At 40.1% G+C, this 27,115-nt stretch overlaps 1 protein-coding gene across 11 annotated transcripts in view; it reads right to left on the bottom strand.

The window, feature by feature from the left end:
• KIAA1211 (KIAA1211 ortholog) overlaps positions 1-27,115 on the bottom strand; it is a 126,486-nt gene that overhangs the window by 11,402 nt on the left and 87,969 nt on the right. For 8 of the 11 annotated variants that reach the window (XM_017823706.1, XM_017823860.1, XM_017823196.1 and 5 more), the window contains 6 exons: positions 24,910-25,078; positions 12,887-13,022; positions 6,522-6,686; positions 3,897-3,965; positions 2,404-2,586; positions 21-828 (listed from right to left, as the gene is read on the bottom strand). In XM_017823706.1, the coding sequence (XP_017679195.1) occupies positions 21-828; positions 2,404-2,586; positions 3,897-3,965; positions 6,522-6,686; positions 12,887-13,022; positions 24,910-25,078 (1,530 nt within the window). Of the gene's footprint in view, positions 1-20; positions 829-2,403; positions 2,587-3,896; positions 3,966-6,521; positions 6,687-12,886; positions 13,023-21,308; positions 21,314-24,909; positions 25,079-27,115 lie in introns of all 11 variants that reach the window. The other 3 variants (XM_017823785.1, XM_017824021.1, XM_017823942.1) reach the window with 3 other exon arrangements.

A 27,115-nucleotide genomic window follows, 5' to 3' on the forward strand; every position in this document is an offset into this window, starting at 1 on the left:
CTTTTGCATCTCCAGCTCTCGTCTCTGATGCTCCTCCTGTTCCTTGAGCTTCTGCACCTCCAGCTCTCGTCTCTGTTGTTCCTCCTGTTCCCTGAGCTTTTGCATCTCCAGCTCTCGTCTCTGATGCTCCTCCTGTTCCTTGAGCTTCTGCACCTCCAGCTCTCGTCTCTGTTGCTCCTCCTGTTCCTTGAGCTTCTGCACCTCCAGCTCTTGTCTCTGTTGCTCCTCCTGTTCCTTGAGCTTCTGCACCTCCAGCTCTCGTCTCTGTTGTTCCTCCTGCTCCCTGAGCTTTTGCATCTCCAGCTCTCGTCTCTGTTGCTCCTCCTGTTCCTTGAGTTTTTGCACCTCCAGCTCTCGACTTTGTTGCTCCTCCAGCTCCTTCTGCCTTTGCTTCTCTGGTTCCTGACACCTCATCTTCTCCAGCTCTTGCCTCTTTTCAGTCTCTGTCAGTCTTCTCTCCTCTTTATAGCATGTTTGCTCTTCTGTTTCCAAAGATAGCTCTCCCTCAAGGAGATACTGCCTCATCTCTTCTTCACAACACCTTTTCTCCTGTTCTTTACGCATCTGTTCAAGTTCTTGGCACCTTTTTTCTTCCATTTCTCTTTGTTCATCCATTTCTACAATCTGTCTTATCCTTTCAGCCTCAAGGATCCCCCAGTGATCTTCAATTCTTTTCTCCTCTGCAAGCTGAAGCTGCTTCTGCTCATTTCTGCCTTGGATTAGCTTGTCTGCTATGAACTGTCCATTATAACCTGGATATATGTCCTCATACAGCTGAGTTTCCAGGTCCTCTGGCTCAAATTCTGTTATTGTTAAACTTTGTGATCCCTAAAATTAAAAGACATGTTTGAAGTTACTGAATATTGCCTATTGGCTTGTTATTCTTTATAGTGATCAAAGAGTTGCAAATGCAAACCACTTTTTTCTGAACAGTGATTTAGATCCAGAGCAAACACACCCGCCCCAATTTATGAATCACATCATCATAGATCTCATGTCTCTCACCTATTTTGATGAGAGCCTTTAAAAGAAAGAAAACATCCCAACAGTGATAACAGTATAATGCTAAATATTGAATCACCATTTGGTGTACACTGAGACCTGACCTTTCAAATTTACAGAAGTCCAAGGAATAGAGCACAAGTTTCCTAAGCCTGTTCTACTACTTAGAACTCCATCCTTTAAGCCTGAAACAATTAATGCCTGCTTAAGGGCGTTGTTTTGCCAGTTCTTTCATGGCAAATCTATCTCTTACTTGCAGAGACGGAAGCTGTTGCCTGCAGAGATGAGCAATTGTCTCAATGGTAGCCAGGAAAGAACACTGCTCAGGAAAACACAATTTGCTGCTTTTCACAAATCCTGAGCTGGGATGTCTTCCTCATTAGCTGTGCTGAGACTCCAGTACTATTGCAGGAACTGTGGGAACATGCATGGACAGCCAACCTAGAGCTCCCCAGAAATATTGCACTGTTCTGTGATCATCTGGTCAACTGACTGGTTCTCCATGCCTGCCCTACAGCCCTGGCATGTGGGTGCAATACCAGCAACAAACTGCAGATCTTCTTCACAGCTTACTCCTTGTCTCTGTAGCAACGTGGTCTGATGAGCTGTACCTGAAGAGCACTTCCCAGGACTTCCCTTGAGGAAAACAGCTCAGCTAATGTCCTGTCTAGCTATCATTTTTTAAGCCATCATTTGGCTCCACTTAACCATTCTGTATAAACAAGAGGTTTAAATTTAATGTCTTCATTGCAAGAGTGATAAACGCAAATACAGTGGTGCGGAAGAAAGGACAGTGGCCTCTCCTGAACCCTGTGTCGTTTAGTAGTCTTGTCCCATTTACAAGCACTAGTAAGATGTCAGGATAAAAAACAAGAAATGTGCAGTAAGCGTACAAAGCTAGAATTTGATAATTCACTATATGGCTGTTGCAAGAGCTACATTACTTAAGTCTTATTCTTTCCTATAGGACAAGGATATTTTCCCTGTCAGAACCCACATCAGTTTTAGAGAATCTAATTTTTTCCCAACCAAGTTTTGCGCTACTAATTGCCTATATCAGAGCTGCATTAACAGTGGCAGACATCTTCAGGCCTCTATGATATAAAAATTTTACTAGAAAAACTAGACTCAGAAAGCTCTCCCAGTGTAAAATCCTGGTGGAATTACTTCAGGTTTAAGTAGTGTTTGTCTCAACTGGCAATATTATAACTTCTTTGCATCTTCTCTCCAGCTCATGTTTCAGCTGTAGGTCTCTCTCTTGACTTCAAGTAACACTGTAAATCGCATCTTAAGTTAATAACAGTCCTATGTCTGTAGCTCCTGGTGCACTCAGTTATGGTTATTTTACCCAGCTTCAAAAGTAATCCCCCTTGTCTTGCTGTTTGGCCAGTGATTTAATACCTTTGTTAGTCTCTTGTGCTTTCCTGATACCCTCTGCTTTTTTGGCTTCACTGACAGCTTGTGCTTAGCTGCACTGTTGTCTAGACGAGCAACAGCCTGGGGAACTGAATCCAAATTGATTGTTTCAATTGTGCCAGAACAGGAAAATTGTCTTTTTGGCCGAGCTGATTTGACTGGAGTGACCTGTTTGTATCACAAACACAAGAAATTGTTATTAAGCTATTTGTTCCATAAAATAAATAAATAAACAAGTTAACAATACGCGTGCATGCACACACATGCACACCTTTGGAGTTTTGAATTCAAAGAGTTACTAGCAGAAAAGATTTGAAACCCTGTTTTTTAATTATACAAATCACAAACTTTGGACATGAAAGTTACAGCTGTAATATTTTCCCATTTTCAGTACTACACATTTCTACAGTTGTCACATTAAAATTACTTATACCATTCTAATTGAAGTTTTTTCACAGTTTAGCACCACTCTGAGCTTATTGGGAATGGGAAGGGCACAGGCAAGGTTTTAAGCAATATCAAACACTGGGACATTTTAAAGTTTGCTTACTGTGAAAAAAAGATTTACATCTTTAAATAATTTAGATTAAACACTTTAGGCAAAAGGAAATCAGATTGACTTATCTAAGCATTATAACAGAACAGGTACAGAACTGTATTATCTGCATGGGAGATGACTGCAGTATGGGATGCCAGACTGGCATAGTGCCTGCAGAAAACCTTCCCTCCACAGTCATATGGAGTTGTCCAAGCAAGCACCAAATAGCAAAATATAAAATAAGACAACATTGACTTTGACGGGTGCTTTTTTTCTTGTGCCCTTCAAAATACTTGGGTTCCGAAAGTGCAAATATAAGCAAAGTGATTCAGTGAGATTCCTCTCATGAATAAATACAGTGGAACTGTATGTCTAGGCGTGTAAGCGTGAGCCTGTCATCAGTCTCCCCCATAAGTCACCAAGCTATCATCCCAAGACTTGTATTTGGCATAATTCAAATGGAAAAAAAAGACAGACAAAAAAAAATAGAAGGGAGAAAACATCTTCTGTAAGGAAAGAAAATCACATACATTGTTTTCAAGACAGCTCTGTAATCTTCTGAGGTTAAACACATGATAATCATGGAACCAATTACTTAAAAGCTGAAGGAACATTTTGCATATGCTTATTGAATTACATGCAGGCATAACAAAGTAGTAGAAGTACTTATGAAAATTATAACTCTGTGATTAATACATCAAATGTAGGAATGCTGCAAGACTGGCAGAGACCGATTCCTGCTGTTTCCTACAATCAGCTCTTACAGATTTCTCAATCTTAGTTATTGCTTATGTACTAGCCCCAAAACTGCACAACATTTACAAAATCTTGGATGATCAATGAAACAATGGAATATGTCCAAAAGCAGAAACAGTCAGGTTTCTGCTATTTCAAACCAGAATGTAACTCAGTGCAAACCAAGTGTAAGAGGTTTTTTTACCTTTTCTTCCACTTCATGTCCTGTTCCAGGCAAATTTAGCATTCTCAAGAAATCTGGTGTGTCAGTGGGCTAGAAAACAAGATTACCACAGACATGTATTAAAATATAAAGGATCTAATAAATATGATTCAAAGGAGTTGTGAAATCATGCATATTAGGATAGGATTTTTATCCTGTTTCCTATCACTGCAGGACTGATGGATAAACAATTCTTGTTCCTACATGCTATGAGTTTCTCTTTGCTACTCCTTGAATCATTGCTGTCTACACAGAGGCAGTTACTGCTACAAAACACTACAAAAGGTAAAACGCTCAGGCTTTCTTAACAAGGTAAACAGGTTCCAAAACAAAGAGTACAGTTCTGTAGGATTTTGGTCAGGTCTTACAACTTTATTTTCTTCTGACCTACGCATAAGGAAAAAATATAGTAACCTGATTATGCATTATCTCTGCTGCAAGGAGTTTCAACTTCATGTGCTTGACACCTCCTCTTTTTACAGAGCTAACTGTCCCCACAGAGTGATGCAAGCCTGGAGGACTCAAACTCTTTAGCTACTGTCCCTCTCCAAGCCATTCACAGCAGGGAATTTTTAAGGCACAGAGGTTGAAGCAGCATTGATCACACCCAGAAACATTGGTTTTAATCATTCTATCACAGTATTACTTCATAACCTAATGAATGTTGGGATCCCATTACACCAGGCACACCTGATTGTTAGTATGAAACCTAAAAAATCAGCTTCACAAATACAGGTTAAATTAAACCCAGAACTCTTGCTATTGATCCAAGTTACTCAGACAGGAAAATCAGAAATCACAAAGTATCACAGGAAACCTGTTCGAAGTAGACCAACACTATGTGGTCCTGGCCACCAATTCTTGACAGAAGCCACCCCATCCCTCAGGACCTATGCAGATAGACACACCGAGGAGTTACAAGGCCAACAGAAGAGACAAGAGTAGAAACTAGGGAAGCTGCCATGTTTCCCTAATTTCCCTGATTATCTCTGATAACGCAGGTAACGAGTAGTGTGCAGAAATGAAAGGAAAGTACTAAGTGCTCTGACTGACACTACGCACATAGAGTTGGTTTGGTTGTGTCTACAATTGTCTCTGAGTAGGGATGTTTGCTCCTTCAGTATTTGGAAAAAGAATTAGGCAAAGGAGTGGTCATTTTGTTTTTAAAATGTAATATTTAAAAGAGTAGGTGGTAAGGATTGAATTTCTCCCTCTTTATTACACAAAAATACTGTAGTGTTTTTTTTAGTGCTTGAGCTATTGTCTCCTTCAAGCTGGAGGTCACAAGGTGACATTAGTGTCTCCTACAGGACCCATCAGAAGGCTGTCTGAAGAGAATCTATGTTGGTCTCAAACACAGACTTGCACCTAGTACCAGGGTACATGGGGTAAATAGCCAAAACCTGTCCATGGGCCCACCCGCGTATTTTGTGCTGAGGCACACAGGATGCTCTTGATTCACCTTAACTGATTGCTTCAGAAGGGAGTATTTGTGAAGCAGAAAAAATATACCTTACCTTGGCTTCATTTTTATCCTTCCAGACTGCCGAGGGAGGGGTGTGAGTGTGCAAGTCCTACCTAAATGCCTGGCTCCCTGACAGATCTGACCACAACCACGAAGGAAGTGGTCACAGAGGAGCTATATTGCCCCTTAAAGACTGATGAAGAATTTTGGCCACCTTGGCCATAAATCTGCCTTCTGTGTGTTTGGCTGAATATAGGCATGAGCTGCAGAGGACACTTCCTGCCTTTGCCTTTCACACGGCCAGCACTAGTGTTAGTGAACACGAGTGGAGGCTCATGCCCTGCTGTCCCATCGGGATTTTAAGGGCTGCATGTACATGATGGGTTGCTGCATGCCTTTTCCAAAGGTTCCCAGGCACTAAGTCAGCCTCCTCCAGGCACAGAAGGATGTCCTTCTGTTCCCTGTGCTCCTTGCTGGCATTACAGTGACACACAGGACCAGCCTTGCCTTAGAGGATTTCCAGAAACCTTTCCTCACTCACTGTGTTTCTTAGCTGTCTGAACAAGACTCTTCTGGATGCCTGAATGCCCACAGTTCCTGATATCAAAATCTTCATGAATAATTTGAAGAATTATTTGAATTATACTGGACATTTGGATTTAGGGAGCATACAAAATGCTTATCCCCCTTCTTTGCCTCTGGTTCCTGTCCATGAGAAATACAGATACTTACCCTAAGACCTAGGATTTTACAGATTTAGGCTCCAGACCCCTCTCATTTTGCAATGATTTTCCTTTTTGCCATTTGATGCTGTGAGCAACTTTCCTTGCTCGGAAGGCCATATTTCAAGATATTTTCTGTCTCAGAAAATTCTCCTGTCTTCTAGCTACACTGCAAATGATGCACTACATTGCTAGAAGTTCAGAGCAAACACTCAAACCAGTAAATCTGTGTGACCTGGATCAGGATGCCAAGAGCATGCTTCCCACCAGTCCAAGAAGGACGAGCTGAGAGAACCCTCCCACGTGAAACAGCCCAGTGAGTTCTGCTGCGCCTCACTGGAGACATCTGCTATTGCCCAGTGAATTTTACTGCTTTAATACTGCTATAATGCCATGGACACATCAATTTGAAGTGCTTACTTTATTACCACTGCCTGAGATCACTGTGACCTGCTGAGTCTCCATCTCCATGGGGCTGCTGAGCAACACATCCTCTTCTATACTAGTGTTTGCTTCCCCCATTGTCCTTGCAGAAACTGTCATTTGTGGAGGCTGCCCAAATTTTATATTCTTGGCCAACTGTTGCTGAAAAACAAAAAAAGGAAAAAACCCAACAACAGTGATAAGTAGGTATTTATATTATGAGTAAAACAAGACAAGTTCAGCATGCACCACAAAGTGACCAAGGTCAAGAATTTTCTACATGATTTCTGATTTTGGATGATCAACTTGAGTTCTTGACAGTGTTGCCAAGTTTTGCAAACTCACCGTGAACTTCGAACACTCCATCTCTTTTTTTAATCTATGTTCTAGGTTAAGACTTTGATTATAAAAGCTAATTATGATGCCTTATTGTTGCAAAGAAATATGATTACAAGCCACATGTACACCGGGAAACTAAAACTACCCCAAAAGGCAACTTTCTCCAGCCCCCAAACCCTGCATCTCATACATCTGCAGTTCTGAAAGATATCCTTATTGTAATGTTTAATTATAAGGTTTAAATGTTAAGGATTTGGCACAGCCTGGCCTTAGAAGAGGCAAAGTCTCAAAGGAGGGTAAGCTCAGCTCTTTTAGATGCTTGATCTCATAGGAACAATATACAAACTCCTGTCTGCTCAGGCCACTCACCGCTGTTGCACAAAGAACTTCAGGCAGGGAACATGCAGTAGATGAATGAATAAAAGAGCTTTCCCACCATTTATTTTTCTTTTTGAAGTAATCTTCTCTCAAGGGTTACAAGAAAGTACTCTTGAATTACATCAAGTGTAAGATGAATAAAATAAGTAGCATATAATATCTGTCCCCTGATAGAGTGAGTTAGAGAAATTGCAGCTCTGGCTACTTCAGAGACACATACCATACAGACTTTGAAAGCGAATTTTTGCAAAAGAGTTAAAAGAAATTCTCTAGAAGCAGCAAATGGAGTAAGGAACATGTATTGATACATTCTCTTCCTGAAATATTTCAGGGAATCATTCTCAGTTAGGAAGGAGAGGACTGTGGAGTTATTTTCTGGCTTTGCTGTCTTTCAAGCACAGAAAATTCTCCAAAGGACTTCTCCCATTTCTGTCTTGTGAAACTATGGACAAGTTATTTATGCTCATTTGAATTCTGCCAGAAAGTGGTGAAATTTATATCGTACACCATTTTGGCATAGTGGGCAGTTCTGAATGGCAGACTTTTATTCCCACCTGGATTACTGGCAGTGCACTCATAGTCTAAAGGTAAGTGTTTCACCAAGGGCTTTGTTGCCTCAGGTTTTTTTGATTTTTTGATTTTTTAATTTTTATAGGTTTTAGAAGTAGTTATGTAGTGAATGTAGGTTTTAAATGTAACTGTATGTCTCTCACTCTTTAGAGCAGCAGTTACATATACCCAACCCTATTACCCCATTCCATATCAATTCCCCCTAAATTCCAGTAGCGTATTTAGTCTCTTTTTCAAGGTAGGCCTTAATTCTGTTTAAGAACATCTGCACCCTGGCCTGGACAACAAGATATCACCCAGGCAAAGCAACCTTCAAACCCAGGACTTTGGAAAGCCTCCAAGAACTGTAAGTGCTCCAAAGAAGATGAAGATGAGGAACAGGGGGTCCCAAAACTCCCCCAGACTCAATTCCCGAGGGGCAGGTCGGCAGGCAGAACAGGGCAAAGGCCAGGGGGTGGACGAACAGGGATTGGATGGACATAATTATTTCACGCATTACACTTGAAGAAAGTTTTGGGGAAGAACGGTGAAGAAACATACTGTAAATGGATTTCTAGAGATGTGTATTTGCAGCAAGTCCAGACACAAATTAAGATTTTAGTATACAGTGGCAATAGACCACTTAGAGAGACTTGTGTAAAGAGCAAGACTTTCTGCAGAAGCCTGAAGATACTGCATCAGTGGCATTTGTCACCAGAGTCTTTCCTCAAGCAAGGCAGATGCAAGGAAGGAAACAGAAGCTCATTTTCAGGGCTTACTATGATCATAGGTAAAAGAGAATCTGCCCAAGAAATGCTAGAATGATTAAGAAAAAAAATAAATAAATTCAGTTTATAAAGTAAAACCAATTTTCAAATATGAGGAAAACAATTAGGCTGCAGTGGCACTAGAAAATATTAGCAACAAAGACATTAATTGTAAGAAATACAAAGTTAGGCAATCATGCAGTGAAAATTCACTCCCAATTCTGAAAAATGGAGAGCATCAAGTTAAAAGATAAGAGCTTTGAGGTTTCGCAAATGACTTTGAAGACTTGTTGAGATCTGTGCAATATCAAACAGAAGCAACGATGGGAATTGCTGGTACAGATGTCCCCAGCACAGTAGGGGAAGCACTGGCTTGATCATTAGCTAAGATATGCTAATGACTAAAAGAAATGGAATCCAAAAGTGAACAGTTATTAGGTCTGATAGGAAGAAAATGATCAGTGACATTCATCATCAGAAAGCCAGGGAAATGTGAATTTTAAAAGTGGTCCTTTAGTATTTGACCAAGAAGTGGTTTTATCATGATCAATATTTGTGTAATAAATGAGTGTTTTATATATTTACAGAGCAGAAGGTTTGTTTGTTTTAAGCCACATGGCCACATGAAACAGAAAGGAGGTAACCCTGTAGTTTCTAAATGCCATAAGATATACGTCGTATTCAACCTTTAATATTTCTTGCAACTGACTGCTGCAGCCTCACAGATGCCTGATGACCCAAAATACTTTCAGTGAAGGCAAGAGCCAAAGAACAAGCTGTTCTGCTGCCTCCAGAGGCAGCAGCAGTACCACACCACAGTATTGTCACAGCAAAAGGGAGAGAATGGCTTAGACACTTCAGGATACTAATGTTCTAAACAAGGTTTCATTTTACTTGCTGCAGTTTTTGCAGTCTGAAACAAAAACTGTCTTCTGTTTGTTTGTTGACCATTTCTGGCAAATATCAGTGGTAGGAAGAAGAGTCATAGCTACAAAATATGAGGAAGTAGTTCTAAGGCACTTCGATGGAAGAAAAAAAACCCACTAACCTATGAAAGGCAAGGATGTAAAACCAAGTTCCCAGAGTTGTTTTTTTTTTCTGACACACTGACAGATTTACATTTTAAACATTCCTGGTGTCTCATTCACAGTCCTGTATGAGAAGCAGAGCAACAGATCCCCAGAAACTAAGAGTTCAGCATTAAGAGTACCAATGCCTAGGTACCACCTCTTCGTGGGGGCAGGTTCGGGCTGGCTTTCTACACTGGATGTTACAAACTAGGTAATGATAAATCTCAACAGAGCCAAAGGACATGGAAAAGACTTCTTTTATGACAGCAGATGGCTTGAGCCAACATGAAATAACTTCAGGATACACAAAGGCTATTGGAGGTTTACAAGAGGTCGGGCTTTTCTCAGCCTGACTTCTAGCACACACTAAAACCTTTGAACATAACCAAATCCATTTACAGAAAGCATGATAAGATGAATGCTACCAATCTTAAAATCAATAAAAACAAATGAGGGCAATTCTAGAAAGAACTGGTTTACCTTGCACACATAATCATAAAGAGAGAATTCCCATAATAAGAAGCTGAAACAGTGCACATGCTGGCCAGATGCCCAGACTACTACAGAGTTTGCACCATTACACAACATTTTTTGTGGGTTCATCAACACTCCAAAATCAGCAGAAAGGCGAGGTGAGAAGGGAGAAACACTTTGGCAGTTCTCAATATGATATCCAGCACCATCAATATTAAATGGCTTGCATCATTATTCTGACTTCAAAACCCTTTTCATCATGCTATCTGCTAGGCTTGTAAGCATGGTGACTTTAAAAAAAAAACAGATTTAAGTTTTCCAGGAGTGTTTACTGTACCATACAAAAAAAATCCTGAAAAGGGTTAAAATTTGCCGAGCTTTTGATCTCTGTTTGAGTGCAGCAATTCAGGAGTCAGCAGGAGGCACTTAATCCTGGCAACAACTCTTTACTGAAGAGCATCTTGCTGGTGAATGGAAACTGGAAGGGCAGTGCTTCCACTGTGACATACAAGCCTGAGCAAAACCACAGTAATGCTGGTGGCAAAGTAATGACTTGGGACTGGGAACAGGCCTCAGAACTGGCTTTAAGGAGTAGAGTATTCTCCAGAAGACATGACTGTCTCCTCTTATTCCACCAGTTTAAGAAATACAGATGTTCCCAGTTGGAGTGAGCTTACAGAAAGGGTCTTCAAAGTAGATACAAAGTCTGATAACAGGAGACTGAATATCAGTGTTTTCTGTGACCAGAAATCACACAGCAAGTGCTGTCTCATAGAATAATACAGCAGAAAAAAAGGATGGCGTATGGAATGCATAAAACCTTCAGATAGGAGCAATAGTCAAAATAACTCATCAGACCTGGGACTCAACTGTAAGGTCAACCTGAAATTGTGCAATGGGGTTTTAGCATGATTTTGTCCTAAAACTCAGGGATCAGTTGCAGAAATCATGGCTAGGGAAATTGGGACAGTTACATGCTGGGCATCAATTTTTACAGATACAAGAGGTAGCCCCTAGTCTTGTTATAGGGAGCCTTTCCATGGGTTTATGAAAAAAAATCCATGGAGATTTAGATGAATATATAACTTCTGTGCAAACACGTAAATAGCTAAAAGCATCATTTACAATTTATTATTCATTTCCTTTCTGAATGAATGAGTTGCTCTCACCATCATCAGTAGAGTGGAAAATGAATTGGGTATGTTACAGGCTGGGTTCCAGCTATACTAAAATGACAAAAATGAACTACCATCCTTCAGTTTTAAACAAAAAGGCAAGAACATATTTGACTTCAAGCAGCTGAAACAATACTTCCCCTTAAAATACATACAAATAACCACAACAAAAAAAAGGCTTATGCAAAGGCTATTTATTTTGTGACTTTCAAAGGGGAGTATTTTGCTTCAATTTTCTTGATTTACCACGTGCTTAGTGAAGATGGTTGTTAGCAACTGCAATAACTATACTTTTTATTGGGTGTCTCAGTGTAGTGAAGGCAATAATTTTCACTGGGAATTTTAAGCTGAGTTTTGAAATAAGAAAAGCCACTCCTAAAAATGAAAAGTTATTCATAGAAAAGCTAACATATGGAATCCAAGACAACAAATCCAACAGATAGGGAGGGCATAGCTCCTTGAAGAAGCTGAGCTTTTTTTTTTGGTTTTGCATTGAAAAGACACTGCAAAACAGGCCCAACTACCTCCTGTCTTTGCCCAGAGTCAGCAGTCATTTTAAACACAATGATTTCAGACTGGAAAGTAGCATGCATGGAATCTACCTCGCCCAGGGAAATTTAAGCTGAAAAACCAGCACAGAGGAATTGGAGCTGCCCTAGCGTGGTTTCTACTTCAGAGTTCATCTACAGTCAGCACAGCCAGTGCTGTTCAGCTGCTCTGCCTGCCTACAGCACCAGCAGGAAGCAGGAACAATTTAATCCTGAAGGTCAGAGCTCTCTACTGAGCACGATCTCTCACTCACCAGAAAAGATGGACCATGGGTAGACTTTGGAGGTAAAAGAAATCAATGGTATTTTAGTAGTAAGCCTCAGAGTAACAGCACTTGCACAGAATTAAAAATTTATCAGCATTTTGACAGGACATGTCAGCATCCTGAGCAATAAAGTGCAATGTGCTTCTGAAGGACAGCTCTTTCAAGATCTAGAAAGGCACAGAGATGGGAATCTTACAGATGTACAAGTAAAGCAAAAAATTAGTTAGAGTGCTAATGGGAGAGAGTTCTGGAAAAGAAGGAAAAGCAGGTCATGTAAAGCTGTTTAGAAGCAAAACCCAAATATGTTGTTTATGCTTTGGAGAGATAAACAAATCCACCTTTCATGAGAGTCATTGAAAGGACAGTGAGAAAAAGGAGAAAAAAATGTAAAATATATAAATGTATAGTGAAATGAGCTTTACAAAGAAGTTCTCACTCTACATGCCATTCCCTGCCACCAACACCACTCTCATTTTTTCTCTCAATACCACTTCTGTAGGACTCAGGCATACAGATCAGGACACACTAAAACTACAAGTTCAATTCAAATGAGTTTCACAAGACACAGATATTTCTGCAGAAATGTTTGCAGTATCACTGCTGTAACTTTCAAGACCAAAACCTATAACTTCTGCAGATTATCTGAATTACATGGCTTTTGGCCAGACAACTTAATATGGCTGAGAAATTTCCTGAAGGTTGTTGGAAAAGCAAACCATCTTTATGCACATATAACACATTCTGGAGACTCTTCTCCCCCACATTTTAAGTATTTTTCCCACTTGCAATTTCTTACCTGAAGAGTTTTGACTTTTCCTAAAACGTTCTCCTGTGACATTGCTTGGATGGCCTGTTCACCCTCTGTTCTCCCATCAGGTATAAAAATACTGTCATGGGAAAAAGCTCGACTGCCCATAGAATAATGGGAGGATCTGGAAAAAAAAAAAAAACAGTTAAAAAATAAATAAGCACTGCAATGAGTTTATGAGAGTGACCCTTCATATCATAACTGCCCTGCTGTACAGATTTTCCCTCCCTCTCGCCTTCTACGTAAAAGTTTTGAATATTCTCAGAAGAGAGGTATCCAAACATGTTTAGTTATTAAAAGTTTAATGGAGGTGCACAATTCCTTCACATAAAGTATTCCTCCTTGGAAGGATCTAGAGTTTGGTATTTTTACTAGGCGTGTTGAGAAGTCCAATTGATTTTCCTCGTAAATCTCAAATCTAAATGTTACTTTTAGGATACAGAGTAAGTGACTATGATGCACACATTACCAGACTACATATTTAAGAAAGCCCACATTGGTGCTTAGTCCCAATGCTTGGGATCTGCTGTCATTCTTGGTCAAAGAAAACAGCAGGTCCCAAACAAAAGGAGCTCTATAACACAAAAAAAGGTAATACACTGTAGTAGCCAACCTCTAAAGAGCTACCTTGTTTAGCTGGTTACTCAGCTCTTCCTATCACCATGACTATGATCACACTGACTATAAAAGGTTATCATCAAACCCCTGAACTGCTAAGAAGCTTATTGCACCAACCTGAGTGGCTTTGATTAGCAACAAAGAGCAAGAAATGCCTGTGTGTTGCTGTTAAACTGAATACTAATGCCAAGAAGGAGGGTGCATCATGAATGACCCAGTTATATGGCTCTGATTGAAATCCACAGGCAAAGGGATTAAAAAAAGAATTGTGAAGAAAATGTATAATTAAAAAAAAAAAAGGAAAAAAACCTAGGCTTGTGGGTTGTTACTTCGGAGTTTGGGGGCATTCTGGGGAAAAAATGTTTGAGTTTGAAAGTCATGTTTTGTCTCACCTAGAATATTCCATGGTAAGATAAAAGCCACAGTAAAAAACCCCTGGACAACTGAGACATCTTAAATCTCTCCTTTTAATAATATGTTGACAACTCTACAGAACCCATTTATAACTTCAAAAAAAAAACAATCTGGGGAAAAAAAAAAAGGTTTTGTACAGATCTAACCAAAACAACCTTCTACATTTGATAAAACCATTATAAACAAATATTTCAGCCACAGCAAGGAAGATGATACTTCCGGAGACAAGTGTAAGTAAAACAACAAGAAAAATTAAAGCTTCACATATTTAAGAAAATCAGTATATTATCTTTTTCTGCCTTTTAAAATGTACTAATTTTTCATGAAGTGTTCACGATATTTCTACTCATACTTTGGAAACAAATATGTTTGGAATGTATTTATTACAATTTAATCTCATTTTTTTCCTGGGATATCAACATACTCTTTTTAAGTAAAAACAATAATCTTTTCTTACCAAGGAAGACTTGTTATATAGAGTTATATTATCCTGTTGAAACGGATTAGATAATAGACTATTTGTGACTTTTATAACAGAATTTCTTAGAGGTAACCTGAAAATAACAGGAAAAAAGCCCCCTAAACCATCCCTCTCTAGTTTATATATAAAACTTTTGCAATCCACTCACAACATATTCCAATCTTTTGAGTGAACACACAGAGCCCTCTAAATCATTTTATCTTCAATATAATCACAAACTAACTGAAAAACTACTTTTTATCCAGAATTAATATTTGAGCAACATGCTTCATTTGAAACAAACCAGCACACAATCAGTCAAAGAGCTGGTCAATATTTCACAGCAGTTTTAGCCATGAAAGAGAAGGAACCTTTAATTGATGCTATATTCTATGTTAGATTTTTGTTTTATAAAAACCACAACTTGATTGCCTCTGGCTTCTAAAGGTAATACACCTTCTTTTAGAAACCTTTTATTAGAGAAACCATAAAAGTATATTTTTAAACCCTCTTCTAAAAAAGTTTCTGTACTGAATCTCTGTGACTCAGCCTGTACACATAACTGCGGTAAAATCGCATGTCACTGAAATACATCCACCTTCCTTGGCCACCCAGGAATCAGGCCGTGACCCACAATTTGAGAAATGTCCCTTAAACAGAGAGTGGTTTGAAGCTGAGAGAAAGTTGGCTTTTTTTTCATATAACTGTGTTGGACTGTTTGAACTGAAAGCTCGAGCATTGCATTCAACAAGGTGGGAGGATAGGGGGGAGAAGTCTGTAGTCACAACCAAAATGGAGACAAACATGCAAAATTTGGAAAACCAGTCCATGGGCACCCCTCCTGCCATTTGCATTGTTCAGTATGTGAACCTGCTGCAGATGTGGAAGGCAAGGCCAGTGGGAACTGGTGGTTTGTTAATTACCTTTGAGCTGAGAGATCTGCTGAGGATGTATAATCCAGGTCATGCTGTGCTCCAGAGACGATCCTTTCTCAAAGATTTTTCCAGCAGTGCTGTGGCTCAGATACTTGTGGCTTTGTCTCACAGCTACTTTCTATGCATACACCACTATCCTCCCCTTTTACTGTCCAGTGGGTTGGAGTTCTCATACTTAAAATCAGACACCTCATGTATATTTGTGTTTGTTACAACTAATTAGTAGGCAAAGATTGCAATTCAGGCACAAAAGTGGCTTGTTTGCAAGTTGGTTTTGACCTTACTAATGAATTGCTAATATTTAAGTTGGCAGCAGCCAACTGGCAGCTTTGAAACTGAACAGAATTTGCTAGCAGTTCAAACTCCAAATCTGCATTTGACCAGCTGCAGGGATGCTCTGGTAGTAGGAAGTGCCCGATAAAATCTGAGTCCCTGAAATGGAAGAAAAGAGCAACTTCTGAGGTCAGTGCTGGTGGACTGTCTGGGACAGGGCTGTGAGCGAAGATCTTCCCCATCCTGCTACAAAGCTGAGGACACCTTTGATGATCTAGTCTCTCCTCCTGCCTATGAACTTATTAAATATCATTTAATATCATTCTTTTGGGGACACCAGGTCACATGAAATAGCTTCGGAGCTCCATGTGACCTGCAATCATAAGTACATCACCACTGGAAGTCCAACCTTGCCTTTGAAAAGTGCCCACAATGGTACCAGTGGCAGGTACCAGTAGCATTGTACAGCATTTCTGATGTTCTCCCAAACACCAAACTGCTGTCTCTCTCCTTATTACATGGCATCACATATTTCTGTTTTGTAGAGCTTAGGCCAAACATACCTGAAAGGTTTTGTCCATTTTTGTTTTCTTATTAACTTCCTAACAAAACAAACATACTCCAAATTGTCAGAAGACATGAAACAGTCACAGGAAACCTTGCAGTGCATTAATTCAAGATTACTCTCTACTGTATCCCTTCAAAATGCTTTGCACATAATGAATATTTCAGAATTGGGTGAATGAGCAATTCTGCTAGCCACATGTCCAACAACTGGTAAAAATAGTTTAAGAATTTTGCTTAAATGTCTTTGTAGGCTAAAGAACATAGGAAAAAAATATTCACACATTGTAGTAACCTAGTTTCTTTTACAGGAGAGTTTAAATACTGTTTAAGGTGATTTCCAGGCTATTGTACTTTCTGAAAGGTCTCTTATTTTACTCACTTGGAGCCCACAATCCTTTCATATCTTCCCAGCTGTGAATCTGACAGATTATATCAAAAAGGTCCTTTTCCCCCCTCTTTTTTCACTTTCCTCATGTTCTACTTTTGGAAAGACTGAATTTCTTTTAAGTCATAATACAGTATGAATAATTGAGCTTCCTTCACTGCTAACCAGCATTCCCATCTTTGAAGTTTTTCTCAGAAGTCTTTATACAAAAACATCCTCACAATACACGTCTACAGTCTGTGCTCCCTTCGATTAAAAGGCATGTCAACATCAGGAGTGGATTTCAATAGATTCACGGTATGACAGAGACCCAGGCTACAGTCATAGATAGCCATGGCTGAAGGTATTACAGCTTCAAACTGCCATATCACTTCCAAGAAATGTGGGAAAACAGTGCCATCAGTTTATGAGCACTTCTGTTGATAATTCTGATGATGACACTTCAGAGGCTGTTTGTACTGAAAATAATTGAATCATCATCTGACTCACTTTCAGAAACCTGACTAAATTACATGAATTATGAATGTGCTATATCAAAATATGAAGCACTTTTAGCAAATCCTTAAAGATGTTCTCTCTGAAGATGTGTTGCAACCCAAGGATCATGTTCCAGTTTCAGTTGCAATACACAAATTTTCAAAACTAATTTTCTCATACTCAGAGCAAAGTTAAGTTGCATTTGCTCTCAGAGTTTTTGTTGCCTAACCTGTGTCCATCTTCAGATACCTGAAACAGGTCGGAATACTTGGTTTCGCAGCAACACTAAAAACTTACTTTTCACCTTCTTTGGTTAGGATGAAATTGTCAAGAACTAGTACATTTTTGAGAACATATGATGGGCTCTGTGGTACATGCAGGTTTTAGTGTGAAAAAAAATACACCAGGATTTGTCTTTGTCTTGAGTGTGCCCCAAGAGCTTAAAAGTATAGCGGAGTCAACCATCCCACAGGATTTTTACAAATAATGACACCAGTGGTGTCAAAGGGATGGGAAATAGAGCAAGACACAGAGTATGAGGACCCCACCACTTCCTGACCATGGAGATGATTGGACTCCTAGCCCAGATTTAACAATATTTAGCTGTAAAAGAAATTGCCTCAAATACACATTGCCCCTTATTAGGTTTCTTCTGCATAAAATTAATATGCTTCTCGGACTCATTGTTTAATTCAGTGCTGCTGATTCATTTTCCTGGAAAGGGAAAACACCTGTTTCATTTCAGACTTCTGGAAGAATCACAGAAAACCACCGGTAAAACAGATTACACAGACATTGGAGTATCACATCTATGTATGAGTTTGGCTTGCAAAAACCTCTGTGCACTAAACCCCTCTTACCATTACCCATTCTTGCTAAGGTATCTGTGTGTGCTAAGAAATTAGAAAATGTGAAACAATTCCCTTACAGCGAAATAGAACCACCTTGATCCTACAGGTGAAGTCTTACTTCTCTTCCATGAAGACCAACAAACTTGGACCCTCCCCCAGCCATCCACTGCTATGCATCATCATCTATTTAGGATGTGACTTTCCATCAGTTCTAGATACATCAGGTCAGGACAGGTGAGGTGTCACCCTTTCCCTCTTTACCCTCCTCTCTGTGTGTTCACATCACCTCTTTTTTGCCTGATTAGTGGTCATGGTTCACATGAAACAATTCAGAGATGTTCTGGTAACTAGAATAACTAACTGGAAAAAAAAAAAATCCCAAAAACCATCCAAACTCAAAAACCTACACAGCTTCCTGGTTTGCCTGAGCAAATCCTGACTCAAGTTTCCATGCTAGCTGTGTGTCTAGAGAGCTGTTGGAAAGAGCCAGACAACTGCAGTCCAGACATCAATCAGCACATACTGCTGTGGGACTGCACCCTTAAGTACATCAGAGCATGCAAAGGAAAAATTTTACACAGAATACAAGGTTAAGTTTATCTTGATGCTGGTGGCTATAATGTTTTAGACCCCATTTTTCTCCAGAGCTATTTCTCCTCTCAAAGACATATGTGTGGTCATTAATAAGGGGAAGCTTTTCCAGCAGAGAACACTGAGACCTCAGCTCTTGTATAATCCCATGTTGGTGAGTTCCTGTAGTACAGAAATTTCACACCACCAGTTGCCTCTTTGGTGTGTCATAAATGTTCCTCCCACTCTGTTATTAAAGAGTTAGAAATAGAAACTGGAAAATAAAGGGAAAGAATGAGTTGTTCTGTTCTTTCTTGTTTGTAGAGACTGACTCCAAAAAACCCCGAGTCTCATGACTTTTAGTTTTCTATTAGAAACTGATTCTGTAATCATTAGAGATCAAAACCAGCTTTTTAACATAAAGCCATTTTTAACATTAAAAAAATTCATAAAGCATGTAAAGCAAGAATGATTTGCTTTAGTCAGGTATTGACCCTCCATATAATCTCTTCAAAGGGATCTGGGAGTCACTTCCCAGAATAATGCCCCAGGGAAATGACAAGTGCAGTGATAGGTTGCCTTTACTTATTGTTTTGTTTTAATAAAGAAGTCTGATTCAACGCTTTGCATATCCCATGAATGTTCCCAGGGCAGATAGAGATGAAAAACATAAATTTCATTTTCTACTCATTCCAGAGATGCATTAATACGTAAAAGATGAAAACTAACTGTAATTCTGATATGTATTTTTAGTGTCCTCTCTTTCGTCTCTCATACTGGAATGTGAGTTTTGGTTCTAACTCACACCTGGATGGGGAATACTGTGTATGCTGTGACATAACTCTGATTCTGAGCTCAGTCTAAAGATGTATTTGTATCACCTTCAGGAACTGTTGAATTTCAGGACACTCCTCCTGTTATGACCCACTCAAGTCCCATTGATGCCAATGATCAGTTGTGCAGCCCTGCTGTCAGTAGTCTTGCTCATTTCAAAGGTATCACACAACATTATCTTATATAAAGCTCCAGTCTGGTGTCATCAGAGGATCTGTAACCTATGAACTTACCATAGTTTCATTTTTTCTTACAAGCAGGGATCAAGCTTAGCTATAAGTAGCTGATGCATCATGCTAATAGTCTAACTAAAATTATGATAATCAAGGGCACAAAAATCAACCATGGGAAGTATCAAGTTCCAGAGAGCACTAATGAGCTTTAATGTCCCTGACCAGCCTCATCTGGGAGCTCCACCCACCCACATGGATCCAGGAGCTCTCTTTTAAGATCACAGTTGAGGCTTTGGTCCCTGCCTGAACTATGCTGGAGGAGTGCCAGTGACCAGTTCAAAAACAACTGTCCCTGGCCACAAAGATCCTTGATCCAGACCTCAATTTGCAGACTGTTTTCCTGGCTTGCCCTTAGCTCTGCCTTCTCAGCTATGGACCTGCAGCATGATCACAAATCCCACCCTGCTGTGGGATTTTTTTGGTGCCCTGCTTGCCTTCCCTTAGGGAGCAAGAAGGCAATGAAGTAGGACTACACAGTTCTTGACACGTGAGTTTCACATAATTATTCACTAAATTGTCTAATCTCAGAAAGTCTCAGCATGTACAGCAAAGAAAGGCATCACTCTGCTTTCCAGTAATTCTGCAAGAGAACCCTGATGCAGTTTGAGGATGTGGACATTCACCAGTTAGCATAGAAATATGCAGATTGGTAGAAGGAACAGGGCTCTAAGTGGTCCAGCTTTCACACTTGACCTGGCAATCCATCACATGTGACACTATTCTGTCAAACAGCAGCATATGTTTATGCAAAATCTGCTCTAAAGTATGGCAAAAAGTCAGAAAAAGAAGTGAAAAGTCTAAGTTAGCCTTGGCAGGAATAAGTGTTATATAGTGACTGCATTTAGCTGATAAGGAAGGAAAGGAAGAGGAAATAAGACAGTATATTATATTAAAGGTGACAACTCTGTATGGTACAGGAGCCTAGACCTCATCCTTATCAGCTGCTGAAAATGACAGTTGCCATGCAGAATCTGGAAGGAATCAAGTATATGATGATTAGGAGGGGGAGTGCAATGAAAAAATCCAAAAGGGAGGCAAGGGAGAGGACAAGTGGACATTAAGACATCCTAACCTTCCAGAGAGACTAAAGCAAGACAGCTTATGTGATGGAAAAAGTGAAGACCAGAGTAAAAAAGGTTCTGGGATTACTGATGTGAAAATTAAACTAATAATTGAGGCTGAGGACAAAAGACAAGTTAAAAAGGAGAAACAGAGTGCAACCTAATACAAAATGTTGAGGACTTGCAGAGACATGGCCTACTGAAGGGCTCTCAGGATCATATACAAATTACAGCACACATAATGAGGCATCTTTGCACTCAGCTGAAAAAAAAAGGCAAGCTGATGGCATTTTGTGCAAATTTCTACTAAGTGATAAAATTGCAACAAGTAGTAAAAAGTCCTAGCTCACGTACCTGAGAAGAAAGCTTCTGGAGCTCAAAGACTTAAGCAAGCTGGGAACAGAAGGGAGGACAGTGAGAGTTGAGGTGTCAAGAAAAGCTAAGGTCAAAAAAAATACTGAGTATGATATTAGTCTGATGTTCTGCCAAGGCAGCTGGAACCACTTAAGGAAGACTTTCTCCACTCCTCTGCTCTGACCACATGTCACTGAGTACACATCAGAAACGGCCATTCATAAGGTGGTTGTGGCTCCTATTTCTGTGCTATTCAGCTGCAATATAAATTACAAAAAAGGAGAAACAACTCTAATGTCACAAAAATTCATAATGAAACTTATAAAAAATCCATGCAAATGGAAAACTGCAGAGGGTAAAGCTGTTCTTTGCCACAACCTTTTCTGTCTTGGAACATCCTTGGTTCCCACAACACACCTCATAACCCAGAAATAAGAAACTTGTTCCACGTGGATCCTTGTCAGCTGACGTAAGAGAGGAAAATCCAAGCGTGCTTTGTTTATAAAAGCCTTACAGTGTCCACATGTTACTTTTCTCTGCTTGGGCTTGAAGAGATACTTGCTGACATCTGAGTTCTGATAAGATGAAGTCTCCAGAAGAAGGTGGACACTAAGCAGTACTGCAACATAGCACTCTCACTGGAGTCAAGAAGGCACTCAAAATGGGCCACTTCCAAAGAAATTAGTAAAGTGACAAAAGCCAATTGCAGAAATAAGGCTAATAAGCAGAAAAAAATGCCCAGTGTATGAAAACTGGATGTGACAGAGAAGGTTTCTTGGGAGCTCCTTGAAACTCTGGCTGGGTAGACGGATCACTTTTTTACTGTTGATCTAGATTGTTTCATATGGAACTGTACAATGCTGCAAGTAAAGGGGTCTCGTTTCATGGAGAGGCACTGTCAAGAAACTGAAGTTCACTCAGAGACTTTTTGTTGGAAGAGGATCAGTGCTGTCACACTTGACTCCTCAAGACCTAACAGGTCTAATTCCAGGCCCTTTGAAATACTGCATTCAGTCTAAGGAAAGGCACTTTACTGTACCCCCAATAAGAGAAATTTAATTTCCCACTGCCTCTGCACATCAAGCCAGAATGCCAAACTTTTGTAGGGCACTGCACAGGTGCACTTTCAGGTATGTCCTCACAAAGCTTGCTTAATGTCAACTGTGACAAATTAGACAAATATAAAATCTTTTAAAGTGCCAAATCGTAGCCTCAGAACAGAAGCTTCTGGAGACTTTAGTGAAGGTCCACAAACACAGCTTAGCTTCCTTGTAATAAGCACTTCTATCTCCCAGCCCTTGGTTAGGACATGAAGTTAATGAGTACCGTTTTAACTTTGTAAACTTAAGAAGGGCAGTATAAAAGTGGGAAAAGGAATTCCAGTCTTTCACAAGGCAGAGCAAGACAAACTGCAGTAGGATACCTCCCACCTGGCTGTTGCAAAACAACATGGATGAATAAATAGGCTGAAGTGTGCATACATCAGGATACCAAGCAAGTTATTTGCATCTGATGAATCCAAGATGCATCTGTAAGAACGGATGGACAGGCAGATCTCTCAGGCTGCTTCCAACTCAGCTAGTCAATCTACACCATATGCAGATTACCTAAATGGCTCCAGGGATGTCTGCATCAGCCAGTCGGTGCAGTCTCCATTAGAGATTTCAGTGCTAGCTGTGAGCAGGCTTGTAAGCCAATACAGCACTCAGTGAAATACTAGCTTAGGTCTTGGAAGCAATACAGATGTCTTCTTTAGCCTATATTCATTCATTTGCTTGTCTCTACCTTCTGGAGGCAGCTTCCTCCCTTAATATCTGTTCAAAACAACGACCTCCTCTCCCCAAAACAAAACAAGAAGTCCACAAGACACATCTGCAGATAACAAATTCATGTACTTTGCAGGCTGAAAAAGAAATATAGCTCTCTTAAGGGAATGGGAGTATCCCTGAAATTTTATTGCAAAATTGGAACAATACTATTCAGTTTTCTGCTTATATAAATATACTACTTGATATTTATATTTGCTCTGGTCTATTTCTATAGGAATAGTGCAAGGTATGGCAATGCATCTACTGTTAGACAACTTTTAAATAACTATGTATATTATTTCACTCAGCCTCTCTTTGCATTCAATTCACAAACATTTGAAATTACAGTAAAGGCCAAAAAAATATAATGGATGGAAGCCATGCTGAAAACAATGAGGTAGCCAAACTAAGCTCCCCAAAGCAATCTAACACACTGCACTGAATATCTATGCTTGTTGTAAGATGAGCAGCGTGACAAACACTACCTGCAAACTGAAAATTATCATCAAATCCCACCCACATTGCACCATAAAGCCTGAGAGGAAAAACAGAGGTTTGACTTGGTATTTTAAGCAGGCTAAAACAGAAGCTCTCAGGAGTCATAGGTGCAGAAAGATGTGTTCCACTTCAGGGTGGAAGGGTGACCCTTCACCCTTGCTAAACCCCTGTGATTTAAATCGTGCAGTCTGACATTATACCAGAAGCTTACACTTAATGCCTTTATTAATTAGAAAAATTAATATGTTTAAAAATGTAAGCATTTAACAGTCTCACCAGGGTCGGCCACACCTTCCCGTCACTGTTGGGGAATGGGACAAGTTCCCATATCACTGTTTGTTTCTGGGCGCAGCACCACATTTTCGGTTATACTGAATGGGAAATCCCTGATAGCGAGATGACGCCCTTTAGTTTACTCTTGAGGGAAAAGGCACTGAAACCTCCTACAGACTTTTGGCATCATGCACTCAGGTAATGCAATGCAAGAGCAGTCAGCCACACCTCCAGCTACACTGTGGCTATGCTCAGTATTGATTTTCTGAAAAGCTGGGTTGGGCAAAAGAGGTGTATGAGATTGCACTGCAGAAACCAAAAGGAAACCTAGAACTTAAGGAATTTCACAGAATGGCAAAAAAACCTCAAAAGCTTAAAAAAAACCCTAAATGAATAATTTTTAAATCACATTTTTGCAGCTATTATTTTGCACCACTGGAAATACTGTGCAGGGTGATGTTTCTGCTACAAATTTTGGCATGTTTTTTTGTCCTCTCAGCTGTTTTGTTACATTCAGATATTCACACTGCAAACAGTTTCTTTTTTTCCAAAGCAGCAGGCTTTGACCAGGAGTCAGCTAACCTCTCTGAGACTAGCAGCTGGAAAGTGAAATAAGTATTACTGACGCCATTAGTTTGTGCATCCAGCCTTGGGGTTTTGTTGCTGTTGGGGTAGGGGGGTTTTTGTTTGTTTTGGTTTGGGTTGGTTTGTTTGGTTGGTTTTGTTTTTTTGGTTTTTGGTTTGGCTTTTCTTTTTTTCCTGTTCTCAGTTAGAGATTGCTAACTAGTTAGCTCTGTGCAGTTTCTTTCTCCCACCATTCATACAGAAAATTCTCACACTGTCCTTTTGTAATCCTCTGTTGACACTTGAATATGATCTGATTTCCAGGTGCTTCTCTCTGCTCCCTTCCTTCTGCTCTACATTCCGATCAAAATAAAAGCAGCCTATTTGTTGACCCCAATTACAGTGCAAAAACTGTATGGGATAGACTGAAAAAGGATGTGTCTGTTCTGACCCAAAGATACCACCTTGCAGGGAAATGTGTGCAATAAAGTATACCAGTTCAAGTTTCCCTTTTCACAGTTTTTAAAAACATGCATGCCATTAATACACGTGCTCAAGGTTCCCCATGGTTTCTGTTAAATCACAGAGCTGGATTCAAATTCATTTCTGCTTCACCCTGAGAATTCTTTTTTGCAAACCAGTACATGAACCCACTTTGGAGTCTAAAGCAGCAGGTGCCATGTTCAGAGGAGGGAGAGAGATGCATGCACTTTGTAAAAAGCCAAGTAAAAATTGCTGCCATTTAGCAGAGGGAGAATTTAAATTTAATTCCATTAAAAGCAGGGAGAACAAGCAGTGTGTGTGCACAGGCTGGCAGCAGATGCATGTGCGCTTACCTCAGCCCACTGTTTGGCTCTTCATCGGAGGAGAAGGTGCCGTTGCAGATATTGCTGAAGGAGTGGCTGGGCTTCAGCTTGGGTTCCTCACAGTCTGAGGCGGGCTCTCTTTTCTTCCTCTTGCTGAAGAGCTTCTTGAAAGGCTGGAATTTGCCTGCCTTTTTCTTGTCTGCGGATGACAAGACAGAGCAGCGCGGGGCTGAGGGACGCGGCTGGCAAGCACACGCCGCGGCAGCAGGTTCAAAGGAGGAATGAGGTCAAAGAGCAAGTCACCAGCCCGGAGCAGCCCAGCACTTGAGATGTAAATGCCGGGCTGCAACTTGCTGTTGATGCGTCATATTGACAAAGCAAAGGAACGTGCACTAAAACATCTGTTCCTGGGTTTAAGGATCTGTTTGGAGGTGTCAGCGCAGCCGACCACTTCGATGAACAGAAGAGAATTTTGCACAGCCAGAATGTAACACTGCAGCTCATTTTTTGGCTTTACACCACAGTTTTGACCATTTTACCAAAAGACAAGCATTGCTTTGGTTACCCCACTTTGGAAGGTGCTGGCTCCTCTGCCTTGAATTAGAAGCAATTGAAACCAACCAGCTGTGTTTTAGTTATGTGTCTTCATAACCAGACAAGACAATTTATAAATGAACAAACAAAACAGGATAAAGTTCTGTTGGTTTGCTGCTGGGTTACTTCAATAAACATCCAGCTTTATATCAGGAAAGTCAATACATTTCTCTGACTTTTTCCCCCCAGGTGACTGAGGACAAAATTTGACCAAGCATTTCTTCCTTGAGACACTGAAATTTTCAAAGCTACACCAAAAAAGCATAGCAAAACACAAACCAGACATGAAGACAGAAACAAGAAATAAAAAACTTAACCAGGAAAAAAAAAAGTAACTTTTTTTTCCACCAAAGACTGGAGAAAATAAAGGTAGCTTTCAGCTACTATCCCCGCAACTATTCAGAAGAAGTACCATGATTTTCTTGCTAGCCACTGTCAAGAAAAGATTAATTTCTCAGGGCTGGGATGCATCAAAGAATATCTGAAACATAATAACATTTAAAAAGAGTTTTATTTCTTTTCTGCTTCACTTTAATTTTGCATTGAATCTACTTGGAACAAGCTAGTTTGGTTTTTTTTTAAAGAAAACCCAACTCTTAGCCCCCTATCATAATCTAATTTGAGAAGCATCATTTTGTACTGGTGGCAAATATTTTCATAAGATCTTTAAATTCCTGTATGTGCTTTTCTCACAATCTGTGTGCATATGCACTGCCTCAGCATGCTCCACTCTTCCTTTGGGCTGTGGCTCAACAGAAAGCAGCGGTTTGGTTGGAAAGTATATGGAGGCCCTTGTAGGAACATTTGACCAGGAAACTTAGACAATCTTATGTAATGCAATAGCACTCTTCAATTCCACATTAGGTTTTACACTCCACTCTGCTATACCTGAGCATGGCAAAGCCAAATCTGGGTAACACTCCTTTGTAGTTGCTGGAGGCATAGCTGCAGAGTATTCAGAGAGAGAAAATGTGCCCAAGCACATTGTGATCTGCCTGCTTCCTGTGGTAAGTGGTTTCCAAACCAGCATGGTGCCAGAGAGCCCGAGTTGAACTCAGGGTGGGATCAAACTTACACAAAGTGAATTTATCTGTACCTGATTACAGATGAGGTAGGACACGTAGACTGAAATGATGAAGTCAAAGATGCAACAGATAGTAATTCTGCATTTCCTTTAAAGATCCCTAAAAAGTTCATACAGATATAATTCCTCACTTTGGGCAGTCAAGACACAGCATTTGTGCTGTGTTAAGACAACAATGCATCCCAGTAGCAGCATAAAGATAAAAAGCTGAATTATGAACCTCAAATTCAGGCCCAGCATTAGAATTTTCTGATTCAGAATCACTAACCCACAATGAGCAGATGAGAAAAACAACAAGCGCTGAAGCAGCAGTTTTACCAGGGTAGAAGAAAAAGGGGTACTCAACCTCTCCCCCAGCTCTGCTTTCTATAAGCTGACCAACTCACATCTCCAGCCAGACCAATTTTTTGCTGCTGAATTCTGACTTTGGTGAAATATATTCTTACATGGAACCCCTAACAGACAGGCAGGCAGTCATGCAGAGAAATAGAGAAATTATTGCTCTTGGCCAGAGCTGATCTAACCCTTCACACACCTCAGAAGCTGACTGGAAAACCC

The sequence above is a fragment of the Lepidothrix coronata genome, unplaced genomic scaffold (assembly GCF_001604755.1).
Source record: "Lepidothrix coronata isolate B3197 unplaced genomic scaffold, Lepidothrix_coronata-1.0 Scaffold0, whole genome shotgun sequence".
Classification (NCBI taxonomy): Eukaryota; Metazoa; Chordata; class Aves; order Passeriformes; family Pipridae; genus Lepidothrix; species Lepidothrix coronata.